Here is a 13,597-nt window from a genome sequence, read left to right as displayed (position 1 = left end):
TTCATCCTTACTCCTCCTCATCGTCACTCAGTCTCTCTCCTGATTCAGGCCAGTGGCGAGGCGGTGATCAGCCGTCTGCCTGACCAGGCCGAGGCTCGCCAGGCCAGTCTGCAGGATGCCGCCTCTGTCTACGATCTGCTCACCATCGGCATGGCCAGGAGGGGGCAGTACGCCATGCTGTCGGAGGTGTGCCCACACACACAAATATACACACAGCCTATGCTGGAGGTCTTGGGGGAGGCGAGCAACAGAGTGAGAGATGAGATGTGTTAGTAGGAGCTTTGCCTTTGCCAAACTTTTTAATGAATGTCTTTATCACTTTGAGCGAAGGGATTATGTATGTTTTTCTCGCACTGTCTCTCCGTCTTCTCTCATCTCTCAACATCCCCTTCACTGTCTGTCTTTTTCTACTTCTTCCTCCCATCTTCTTTCACTGTTCCTCCTCTTTCTCCAAGTTCCTCCTCTGTTTTCTCACTTTTTTAACAAACTTTGTTACCTCTGTAATGTGACCTCTACTCAGATGTGGGAAGTTGGGGAGGCAGAGGTTGGAGGGGTCATCTCAAATTAGATTTATTCGACTGTCTGACAGGTTCAGAGATAGCATCCGTCATTTTATAAGGAGGACCACACACACACTCACAGTCTGAGGTACCTCCACCTACACCAGTGGATCAGTTTGCTGATATCTAAGGCCAGTATGGGCCATTTATTAAAAAAGAGATGTCAGCCAGTCAGTGTCATCCATCTCTGATGTGTTGAAAAAGATTCACTGTGATCAGTTACATACTCACTGTAGCATTAATCAGGTCATGGGTTTTTTGCTGCAAACTCTAATTTTAATATTTAATTTCAGTTCAAGGATACACATGTATTGCATGTATCAGTATTACTAGATTTTGCAGATGCGTTCCCTTCCTTGAAATAATAACATTCAAGGAAAAACACTGAAGGCTTGTATGGAAAAAAAGTCTCAACTCAATGCCCTGAAATATCTATAGAATAAAATCAACCACTGGCTGTGGTGAAACTGCTTTTCAAATGTACTTAAGACAGGTAGCCTATGTATTGTATAAACAACATAAACTTTGAGCTAAAGTACATAAATATTATGAGCAAAATATATCAAGAGTAAAAGTATTTGTTATGCACGGTGGCCATTTTCAGACTTAAATTATTAAATCTGCTAAACTGCTGGATTATTATAACAGGTACATTAATATGTATGCAGCACTTTTTGTTGTGGCTGAATATAGGAAGCTAGTTTAAATTTAGTGACAGTGACTGGTTGTTTAATGTATAGAAATGTATCATATTCTACTAGATGAGACTGTATTATATTTGTACAGATATGTAGGATCTTAATTACAGTTTTTGCAGTAATTATGGCTTCAGAATAAATATATTAGTTAAAAATACAATATCCCTCTCTGAAATGTAGTGGAGAAGAAGTATAAACATAGAATACTCACAATTGCACTTAAACCTGCATTAATTCATTTCAGCACAACAAGCTGTAAACACAACACTGACATATTTAACCTTTTTAAGTTGATATAATGAACATGTCAGCAAACAGTTACCACACCCAGCAGATACAGAGCAACATCAGCTTTAATTTATGTTAAAAACACTGAACTGAAAGATGCTACAACACAATATGGATCTAAGGGGAACTGCAGAGTTATAACACACAGCACAGTAGCTTACATACAATAAACACAGTCATTAGACCACTTGAGAATATAAAAGTATTGATTACTGCCGCTTAAGTTACAGCTGTTGAGTCAGTGTATGTAGTTACCTTTCACCTTACAGTTTTCTGTTCATGTTTTTCAGTTTGTCTGAATCCTAATTCAGGCTTCTCTTGTAAACCCTCTGAACAGGGGTTAAATGGGATTTGTAATGGGGTGGGGCCTGATTTAGCAGGGTTAACAAGGCTCAACACTGTTCGCGAAGATAGCTGCAGCTTCAAATGGCTTTATAAAGACCTAGCAAGTATTAATGAAGCGTTACAATGGATACATAGCTGAGTCCATTCATTTTTAGTCAGTCCACAGTTAATCAGATCCCTCAGGGGACACCCCTGTCTGCAGGGTCAGCAGCCTGTCTATTAAGTGCACATTATTTAATCAGAAAATGGGGCAGACCTTTCTCCTGGTTCAACTCACTTCTGCATGACTGACAACATCTAACTAGGCGCTCCATGCCTTCCTCTGCTCGTCCACACACACATCAATCACATCATTATGTACTGAGACAGAACAGAGTAGGTGGTGTGTGGTGACTGACAGTCATTTCATGCTACATGAATGTAGCCAAGGAGAGTGGCCGTTCAGTTTAGTGACTATGTAACGGAGAAAAAATGAGTGAATAAATCTAATGCTCTTAATCCTTGTCTTCCTGATTTCTTAATGGCGTACTGTATGAACAGTTTGAGTCTTTTTATTTTTGGGTTAGTGCAGGGTTACCTGGGCAGTTTCTCTGTACATGTACACATCCTACTTATACAAAATGACAAAACTAAAACGTATTTGAGTGTGTGCGCGTGTGTTTCTTCTCCAGTGTCTGGAGCGAGCCATGAAGTTCTCATTCAACGAGTTTCACCTCTGGCACCAGCTGGGCCTGTCACTCATGGCGGCCGGGAAGGTGAGCTCATTTCTCCTTATATACCAGCCGCAGACCCTCACACACACACACACCCCGCCACACCCGCAGGAGACATCCATCTTCTGCCATGCCTCTGCCCTGTACGCTGCGGTGCTCCTTCCTCACCCTCGTGTTCAGACGTGCAACAAATAGCATTCACAGCTAAATGTTCAGTCTGCTTGTGGGGGGGGGGGGGGGGTGAATTTTTCTCAAGTGGGACAAATCAGGTATTGCCAAGTAACTGACAGAAAGTACAATAAAAGGGCATTCAGCTACCTTTTTAATCTAAACCATGTGGTATAGATTGTGTTGTCCTACTGATGCAGCCCCTACCATCAACTGCTACTATTCAAAAAAAGCTTGAAATTATTGGGAAATAAAATTGAATCTATTTGCAGCTAATTAAACTAGTGTTAAAAAACTGGACATTCTTCAAACGGGAGTGCTCACGAGGAATAGCACAATCACAATCCTCTCTCTCTCTCTTTCTCCTTCTGCCTCTCGGTCCCTCTGTGTATGTGAGTGCGTATGTGTGTGACAGAAAAATTGATCTGGGTCGCAGGATGAAGTGACACTGCAGATCAATGGAGAGCTCTAGAAATAGGCTGCTCCCTAGAAGGAGAAGGGGCCGCCTCAGTGTCGTCAGATCCGCTTCTATTTAGGGCCAGCCGAGTGTGTGTGTGTGTGTGTGTGTGTGTGTGTATGTGTGTGTGTGCATGTGTGTGAGCACAAGTGAGTGTGCACGTGGTCCATTAATGATTGACCTACATGTATTAAGTGACTGTGTGTCTAAATGGGTCTATTAGGGCTGTGTAGGGACAGTTGATGTGTGTTTGATACACTCACTTAAAAGTGATCCATGTCATCTGTGGCTACATGATAACTGGCTGCCACGTGCACATGAATCACAATTTGTCACTGACATCTTTGTGTGTGTGTGTTTTCCAGGGGGTTGGTGCTGTGTCTGTATTTAAAGAGTGCGCCAGGATGAGACCCGAGGACCCTTCGTTGCCCCTGTTGGCTGCTAAAGTCTGCATTGGTCAACTGCACTGGGTGATTACACACACATCACCTACATAAACTTGCATGTTATGGTGAACTGCATTTACCATAACATACATACACATGCAGTTGAGGGTCAGGCCTGGGAGCCTGAAGTATCCACATACATTTGAATTGTACCCTAAGTCTCAATATCTTTGATGGCATTGGTGTGCTTGCTGTAATGTTTTTGCACTGCATTTCCCAGAGGTAGCAACAAGTACCAAGATGCGTCTCTGTAGGTGGAGCTGTTTTCCGTATCTGTTCAGCCTTGTGGTGGCTTTTATTGCTCTCACTGACTCTTCTATTTAGAGAGATACCAGTGTTTCCCCCTAGGATTCTTTTTAGCAGCAGTGGTGTTGAGCACACATCCACAATAGCACGATACCAGACCTGTGGAGGAATAGCTTGAAACAACCTATTGTTATAGATAGGACTATTCATGTTCACCTTGTCAGGAGCCAGGTATCCCCTGGTCTATCAGGGGTTTTCACTATGTGTGTTAATTTACCAGAAACTTTTGAAACTTGAAGAGCTCTAGAGGCCTTTTCTTTAAATTTTTGCCTTTTTTCATGTGAAATATTAAATACCTTCACCTCTTAGGTGAAGCAGGAGGCACAGCGGGCGCTCGCTGACCAGATACTGTGTGTGGAGCAGACCTACCCGGACTCCGTAGTTATTGTCCTTGGTGACTTTAACAAAGGGAACCTCAGCCATGAACTGCCCAAATACAGACAGTTTGTTAATTGCCCGACCAGAGAGGGGAACACTCTGGACCAATGTTACACCACAATCAGTGGTGCTTATCACGCCGTCCCCCGGGCTGCACTGGGCCACTCTGACCATGTCATGGTCCACCTGATTCCCACATACAGGCAGAAACTAAAACTGTGTAAACCTGTTGCGAGGACATCGAAGCAGTGGAGCAGTGAAGCCATAGAGGATCTGCGGGCATGTTTGGACTGCACTGACTGGGAGGTGTTCAGGACTGCTTCCAACAGTCTGGATGAGTTCACAGAGGCTGTGACGTCATACATCAGCTTCTGTGAGGACTGCTGTATCCCATCATGCACCAGGGTGAGTTATAACAATGACAAACCCTGGTTCACAGCTAAGCTCAGTCAGCTCAGGAGGCAAAAGGAGGAAGCTTTCAGGAGTGGGGACAGGGACAAGTTTAAAGAGTCCAAGTACAGGTTTAGCAAAGCGGTGAGAGAAGCTAAACGTCTGTACTCTGAGAAACTTCAGCTCCAGTTCTCAGCCAATGACTCTGCTTCTGTCTGGAAGGGGCTCAGACAGATCACTAACTACAAACCTAAACCCCCCCACTCCATTAATGACTTCCGTCTGGCCAACGATCTGAATGAGTTCTACTGCCGCTTTGAAAGACAGTGGGACAAGCCTGACACTAACCTCCACATCAGAGCCACATCAGAACCCCCCTCCTCCCCTACCAAAGGAACGTCTCTCTCTATCCTGGAGAGAGATGTCAACAGGCTTTTTAAGAAGCAGAACCCCCGCAAAGCAGCCGGTCCTGACTCTGTCTCTCCATCATCCCTGAAGCACTGTGCTGATCAGCTGTCTCCAGTGTTCACAGACATCTTCAACACCTCACTGCAGACCTGCCACGTGCCAGCCTGCTTCAAATCCTCCACCATCATCCCTGTCCCCAAAAAACCAAGGCCCACAGGACTAAATGACTACAGACCCATTGCCCTGACCTCTGTGGTCATGAAATCATTTGAGCTCTTGTCCTGTCCCACCTCAAATCCATCACTGACCCACTCCTGGACCCCCTGCAGTTCGCCTACAGAGCCAACAGGTCTGTAGACGACGCCGTCAACATGGCTCTCCACTTCATCCTCCAGCACCTGGACTCCTCAGGGACCTATGCCAGGATCCTGTTTGTGGACTTCAGCTCTGCCTTCAACACCATCATCCCGGCTCTGCTGCAGGACAAGCTCTCCCAGCTGAGCGTGCCTGACTCCACCTGCAGGTGGATCACCGACTTCCTGTCTGACAGGAGGCAGCACGGGAAGCTAGGAAAGCACGTGTCTGACTCCCAGACCATCAGCACTGGATCCCCGCAAGGCTGCGTTCTTTCTCCTCTGCTCTTCTCCCTGTACACCAACACCTGCACCTCCAGCCATCAGTCTGTCAAGCTCCTGAAGTTTGCAGACGACACCACTCTCATTGGACTCATCTCTGATGGCGATGAGTCTGCCTACAGGTGGGAGACTGAGCGTCTGGTGACCTGGTGCAGGCAGAACAACCTAGAGCTAAACGCTCTGAAGACAGTGGAAATGATAGTGGACTTCAGGAAGAGCCCAGCCCCACCCACGCCCATCACCCTGTGCGACTCCCCCGTGGCTACCGTGGAGCATTTCCGCTTCTTGGGAACCACCATCACACAGGATCTCAAATGGGAGCTAAACATCAGCTCCCTCATCAAAAAAGCTCAGCAGAGGATGTATTTCCTGAGGCAGTTGAAGAAGTTCAACCTGCCAAGGACTATGATGGTGAACTTCTACACCTCCATCATTGAGTCCATCCTCACCTCCTCCATCACCATCTGGTACGCTGCTGCCACGGAGAGGGACAATAACAGACTGCAGCGTATCATCCACTCTGCTGAGAAGGTGATTGGCTGCAATCTTCCGTCCCTCCAGGACCTGTACACCTCAAGGACTCTGAGGCGTGCAAGGAAGATTGTAGCTGACTCCTCCCACCCTGGACACAAACTCTTTGAGACACTCCCCTCTGGCAGGAGGCTGCGGTCCTTCAGGACCAAAACCTCTCGCCACAAAAATAGCTTCTTCCCATCTGCTATTAGCCTCATCAACAAGGCTAGAGAGCCCCACTGTTGCTGATCAATTGCACCAATCACCAGAAAAAATTCCTTGTATGTGAAAACATACTTGGCAATAAAACTGATTCTGATTCTGATTCTGATTAATCCTTCAAATATCCTCTAAATCAAACAATCTAAAAGAAAGAAAAATCCCTTTTTGCTTCCACTGCTCACAACTCATGTCCACACCATGGCCATAATATGTGATGAGACATCACAAGCGGACATGGACTCATTTTACAGGGTCATTGGGAAAAAACACTGGGAACCGCTGGTTTACATTACAGCATCTCACATCTTTGTATGTTCTTCCTGTGTTCCACTCCTGTTGATTCACCTTTCTTTCACATACCAAGGTGCCTCAGTGGGACCACTGGTGGTACATTGAAAATCAGGCTTAGTAATTTATATTTCATCTTGCAGTAGGTTTGTTCCAATGTGTGGACTGACTGCGACAGTCTGACATGTGTGACCCTGCATTTACCCTTAAAACAGTGGCTTCTCATGAAATGATTACTGGGTAAATATATTTCATCAGAGACAAATATGTTTATTTTTCAAAAATTTTTCCTACCATTTTCTGCTAAATTTTGGCCATGCTAGCAGCATGGCTCTAAGGATGGGGGTACTATTGTCGGTCTATCAGCTTTAGTCCACAATAAAATATCAACTTCTAGCTGGACAACTGTATGGTGGATTCCCATGAAATGTGGTGCACACATTCATGTTCCCCACAGGGTGATTTGTAATAATTTTGTTAGCCACAAAAAAAACATTAATCTGTCTAGTACTTTGGTCTATGACCTAAATACCTTCAAAACAAGAAATATTCCCATCAGCCTCGGTTGTACTTTGTGTTCAGTGCTAATTAAAAAAAAACGTTAGCATGCTAGCACACTAAATTGAGACAGTCAGTGCAGTAAACATAATGCTAAATATCGTCATGCTAGTATGGTCATTGTGAGCATGTGAACATGTTGACATTAGCATTGCATCCAAGCACCGCTGTACAAGCTAACAGAGTGGTTAGCATGGCTAGACTCTCTCAGTCTTGTTTAATACTGTGTAATAATATTACCTCACCAGGCCAGAGGGGAAATCTCTCATAGTCTTTGTGTTTGAACGCAACTCGCTGACATGCGCTGTGACAAGCAGCCGAAAGTAGATGCTGCTTTGTATTAATAGGTTACAAGCAGAAAAGGTTGCTGACATAAAGTACCCATCCAGTCAGGGTCAACAAAATATGGACTCCTCACAAAGCCACATAGTAATAGATGTAAAGGTTATGATTTCACAGGATTACAGCCATAGTAGCAAGGATCCATTCTCCATCTGGAACTAATGAGATATTGCAAATCTCCATGTCAATGCAGCATCACAGACAGTCACCCCTGTAATCCATGCATGTTCATTTTCATTTAGGTAGACCTGCCCCCTCAGCTTGTTAACACGTATATGATGAGAAGCTGAAAGGTGAAGTTGCATCATAGAATTGTGTGGCGCATGCACTGGAGGTTTATAAAATATTTTTTGCGCATGATAGTTGTGTGTGTATGCATGTTTTGAAACGCAGTGTGTGTGTGCATGAAGTCAGAAAGTCACTGCGCAGCATCACTGCATTGCTGATGTTTCAGCATTGACACTTGTGTCACTCAGGCAGATACACATCAGCGTGAAGCCCGGCCAGCTTGAATAGTCCTGCTGTTGATGATCTGGGCAGGAGGGAGAAAGTCACATCAACAGTAGTATTTAGGGTGGAGGGAGAGAGAGAGAGAGACAGAAAGAAAGAGTGAGGGTGAGTTAGAGAGAGAGAGAAAGGGGTCAGAGATTAGAAAGGAGGAGCTAACAGGGGCGAATGGAGAGTGCACATCTGTCAGTGGCTGGAGATCATGGAAGGCCGGAGACACTAAGGAGCTTACAGCCTTAATCACAATGGGACACTATGGCCATAGTGCAGTGGGGCATTACATAAATGGGCCACCATTATCCACCATCAGCTCCACTGGACAGTCTGGACAGTTATCTAGCCAGCAACATTGTTTTGCCCGTTGCGTTAGCCCATTAGCCCACAGACCAGACCAAAACTTCATAAGAATATTGTTCTCTTTTTTCAGGTTTTCACAGGGCTCTTGTGCACGTACATGAAACAGTACAGGATGTTAGGGCACATGAAACTCTCTCCAAACCCATGACATCACCACAAACTGCACGACTGGCGATCTGAAAGCAAAGCTGCTTTTCTAAATTCCTGAAGAGCAGTTTTGCAGATGCAACGTTTTCACCCGACAACAGTGGCATGTTCTTCTTTCACACCATTCAAGGGGGGAAAAAAACTTAATCCTCCTAAGATGTGCATGTGTGTTTAAATGACGGGCTATTGTGCGCCGGCTTTGAACTCGCAAGGACTGGATTCAGAGAAAGAGACACAGAGAGAGAAGAGAGAAGAGAGGAGGAGGAAGAGGAGGAGGAGGAGGAGGGGGAGGAAGGAGCAGTTGGCTTGCTGTTGCGCTGGCGTGCCGTCAAAGGCATTACCCCCCTACGCCCACCTACCCACCTGCCTGCCTGCCACCAGCCATACCTCAAACGGAGTGACACACTTTTTCCTCGGCTCAGAGCACCTCGGCTCGGCTCAGCCACACACCGCCTGCAGTCTACTGCTGCGTGTGTGGGCGAGTGTGAGTGTATGTGTGTGTGTCCTTCAGCAAACTCTGCGTTGTCCTTCAGATGAATCTACTCTGAGTAAACTCACACCAGGCTCAGCCATCAATACTCCATTCCCTGCTGCACTTCAGCCTCATTTGCCTTACAGTGCTCCAAAGGCTTTTCCTGTCACACACACACTCATATTCAAGAGGATGTTGCAGGTCCTGCTCACAGCACAATACCTCACAATGCTTCTTGGAGATTTTTTTTTAATTATTATTATAGGTCACTGGTTTAATGGTGTAACTGTATTTGTGCATGATAGCAGAGTTATTCGTTTTACCTGTCCATTGAAGTACATACAGTCATGTTAACATCATTCAGAGTATACAACTGAGTGTGTGTGTGTGTGTGTGTGTGTGTGTGTGTGTGTGTGTGTGTGTGTGTGTGCGTGTGTGTGCGTGTGTGTGTGCAGTTTGAGGAGGCAGAGGCTCTGTCCCAGAGTGTGGTGTCTATGGGGGAGGAAGCCGGAGAATTTCTTCCCAGGGCCTACCTGGCTCTGGGCCTCTGCTACAGTCTGCAGGCCTCTGATGGTATGGATACACAACACGCTACCAAACGAACAAATACTGTGACTCTCTTCACCAGAAAGTCCGCAGCATTAGTCATTTGTTAAAAGGACCAATGTTTATGTTTTGCTGACAAGCAACCTCCTGTGGTCATGCAAGAGGTTTCTGAGAGAGTGAGACCAATCTCTCAGAAGAGAAGGCAGCAGGCCACAAAACCTCTCAAGGAGTCAAGAGGTATGGAGGACCACAAGTGTCACGGAAATAGTAATAAAGCACTTTATTGATTAATCAATATTAATACAAATTAATTTTTTAACCTATAAATGAATAGACTAAATTATAAAACAATTAATTATTGATTTAAAAAAATAATTTACAAATTCAGTATTAATCTTTAATAACTAGTTCAGATTAAAAAGGGGTGAACAAAATCAGCGTAAAAAGTACAGTGCAACATTAAAAAATACATCAGTGACTTCATTAGCAAATAATGGAATTAGTATTTGAAATAAAGTATTTGAAAGTGCAGTTTGAAAAATTAATAACTGGATTGACAAATTAAATTAAGAATACAGATTTTAATCAGGCATTTAAAACGGCAATTTGCTTTGCAATTTTACCTTTCCCTGCTGTTTTTCCTTTTCCTATTAGCTTTTTGATTTGCTTAGTCATTCAGCTTCTCCTTTTAGCTTCTCCATTTGGCCTTTCCATGGCACTCTGGGTCTTTCACTGGTAAAAAGAGGTAAAAAACTGCAAATTAGCCATCAGATGTAACAAGCTCTCTGATTGGCTATCACCTGGCATGTCATATGCAGATGTTTAATGTGGATGTGGGAAGGAGACAATCAGGATGGGTGCTGATGTTGAGGGTGTCTCTAATGATGCAACAGACTAACTAAATTAATTGTATATTAATACATTAATGTATTTGTAAATGATGTACATGACTGTTTTATGTTGTTTTGTAAACCCCTTTTAATTTGACTATTTATTGATGCATTAATAGTCATTTAACGTGTGGCCCTCCATGGTGGTCCTCCATAAAAAAAGCGTTGGTTGGCAGTCCACATAGATTTCTTTTAACTATAGCCATCTTTCCATAACCTTTAACCAGTGGTTTAGTTGTATAAAGTTAACCAGATCTTAAGGGAAGAGTTCAACATTGTGAAACTCATTTATTTACTCTCTTGCTGAAAGGTATATCCATTAAATATGAAGCCAGGAGATGGTTAGCTTAGCTTAGCATGAAGAGTGAAAGTGGGAGCAAACATCTATCCGCAAAATATTTTGGTCCATGGCTTAAACAACTCTGCCGTCTAGCACCTCTAAAGCTCAGTAATCATATATCTCTCTATTTTAAGTCGTCGAGTGTAAAAATGACAAGTAGTGGTTTTCCTTGAAATTTTGTGCCAGACTATTCTTGGATGGACGCAGTGACCTCCTGGAGTGTTGTCACAGTGAGGTTGCCAGGAAACCAGCAGAGACTCCAGGAGGTTACTGTGCCAGCCAGGCAAGCTGCCCCCCTACTCCCCCGTCCTTACTGCCAGTGTTTATGCTACATTATGGGTCGTATAGGTGTATTTGTCATAAGGGTCATTTAAAAATAAAAAAGGACTAACAAATGACCTACTTTGCTGGGTATGAGGACTTGTTTTGACTGTCTGTTACTTCCATATTATACATAGACATTAACTGTTAACTGTTAATTTCTTTTTTAAGCTTAAAATGAATGTCTCTCTGCAGCTACTCTCAAAGCAGACCGGAATGAATTCAACAAAAAAGCACTCCAAGCTCTGAGCAAGTAGGTCTGGTTCTTCCATTCTTTACAACACAGCTTTCTCAGTTGTCATAATCTTAGTCACCAAAGCTACAAAACGAGTGACATTCCCATTAGCTCAGATGTACTGTACTAATTAGCAAACGCTGCTAACATGCAACACTAAGATGGTTAACATGTAAGCAGTATACCTGCCAAACATCAGCCTGTTAGCATCGTCATTATTAGCATGTTAACATGCATTTAGCTCAAATGTTCACTACTTAATTAATGTTCTTGAGTAATTTAATCTATAAAAGTGCATCAAATGCAACTTGTTTTTAAATTATTTTATCCCACTAACACCTAGGTTTTTTGAGTTTACTACATAAATGATAATCAAAGAAGTTTGATATCACCATCCTCTTCTCCACAGGGCTCGCTCATTGGACCCACAGGATGCTCAGATTGCTATGTACCTGGCTCTGCAGCTGGCACTTGTACGCCAGGTATAAGAAAACAAATGGGAAGCATATTGTATGTTGGGATAATCAACAACAGATATTATTGATAGAAAACGTTGCAGATTGTAAGCTATACCTTAGAATGTGTGTGCGTCTGACAGGTATCCGCAGCCATGGAGCCCCTGCAGGCAGCTTTAAATCTCCAAGGGGATGACTTACACTCCCTCCACCTGCTGACCCTGCTGCTCAGCGCCCAGAAACACCACCGTCATGCCTTGGACACCCTGGGCCTGGCCCTCAGCCAGCACCCTGACAACTTCAAGTAAAACCCACTACACCCTCCCACTCACACACGCAATAGAAAATCTTGGTAGAAATGTTGGTGAATCAAGGATAAGGTGCCAGTCGATTGCTGTATTTTTAAGACTTTTGTGTGTGTGTGTGTGTGTGTGTGTGTGTGTAAGTGGGTAAGTGTGTAAGAACAGCTCCTGTGAGCGGTGCTGTGAGGCCCTGTCCTAACACTAGTCCTCTCCGTAGGGATAAGGTGTCTCAACTCCACTGTGTTGGGGGCCAACCGCACACATACACACACACACACACACACACACACACACTTGATGCCTTATTTAGATGTGCTAGAGTGGAGGCCTGCATTGCGGTACCTATGCCCCTCATACACCCTTACCCTTTTAACACTGCAGCTCTGACCCGAGCCCTAGTCCTGCTTTCCACAGAACTGAGTCGTCCAGCACATAAAACAGCCCGTCTGCTCTGCTAAGCAGGTTACAACAGAGTAAAACAGACTTGGATGTTAACACTCTAATCATTTTGGGACATGCAGGGATTTAGTGATTTACTTTAGCACACTTTGAAAGGACACATCACAGTTACAGGAACTCAACCTGTGACCTTTTGGTTGTAGGTCGGTATCTCGAACAGTCCAGCCACCATTTTGCCTTCATGCCAAATCTTACCTCACATAGGCTTAATATGTGCATCGATGTTATGAATTGTATTATTGCAGAATATAATGTAACTTTATAGTTTACCAGTTACTAAGAAGGATGTGGGATAAAATAGCTTAAAACACAAAGCAGTGAAAAAATTATTTTTTCCTCAAGTATATTATTATCAATTCACATCTCAAATTCTCATTAAAAGGCCATCTTGACATTAAATTGTTTGAGGCAAGTTAGTGACTCTACATCCCCCAAACTGTGGTTATAGATGTTTGCATTATGTTGCAGGAATGTTTTCAGTTAAAAACATATTCATAAGCTGTGGATGAAGCTCTGTTGTATCAGAGACAGACAACATTAACTATCCAGGCCAATTATTTCACACTAACCAAAACATGGACGCATGTTGCATCATCTCTCTGATGCATTTTCTCCCTACTTCAAAGCCCAGTAAAGCATTTCATAATACAACCATTTGGGGTCAGTGTTGGCCTCCACGGTCTCAGCACAGACAGATGGGGTACATCCATACACCAGGAGCAAGAGGACGAGAGAGGAAATGCAGAAAAACAAGAAAACTGATGACACAATGAAGGGAAGGAAGGATGTAAGAGACCGACGGGAAGAAGAAAACACAGAGACAGAGTGAGAGGATGCAGGAAAGATGACGG

The 13,597-nt window shown here is 43.9% G+C and overlaps 1 protein-coding gene across 3 annotated transcripts in view; it reads left to right on the top strand.

The window, feature by feature from the left end:
- The window catches only part of ttc7a (tetratricopeptide repeat domain 7A), a 53,740-nt gene that overhangs the window by 12,599 nt on the left and 27,544 nt on the right, over positions 1-13,597 (top strand). For all 3 annotated transcript variants that reach the window (XR_011691452.1, XM_071481255.1, XM_071481256.1), the window contains 7 exons: positions 49-186; positions 2,563-2,646; positions 3,595-3,699; positions 9,654-9,771; positions 11,491-11,548; positions 11,940-12,012; positions 12,129-12,289. Coding sequence is in view for 2 of the 3 variants with exons in the window: in XM_071481255.1 (XP_071337356.1) it covers positions 49-186; positions 2,563-2,646; positions 3,595-3,699; positions 9,654-9,771; positions 11,491-11,548; positions 11,940-12,012; positions 12,129-12,289 (737 nt within the window). In the remaining variant the exon portion in view is untranslated. The remainder of the gene's footprint in view (positions 1-48; positions 187-2,562; positions 2,647-3,594; positions 3,700-9,653; positions 9,772-11,490; positions 11,549-11,939; positions 12,013-12,128; positions 12,290-13,597) is intronic.

The sequence above is a fragment of the Trachinotus anak genome, unplaced genomic scaffold, assembly GCF_046630095.1.
Source record: "Trachinotus anak isolate AG129_WGS33_773 ecotype Australia unplaced genomic scaffold, CSIRO_AGI_Tana_v1 ptg000007l, whole genome shotgun sequence".
Taxonomy (NCBI): Eukaryota; Metazoa; Chordata; class Actinopteri; order Carangiformes; family Carangidae; genus Trachinotus; species Trachinotus anak.
This window is presented reverse-complemented; position numbering and strand designations above follow the sequence as displayed.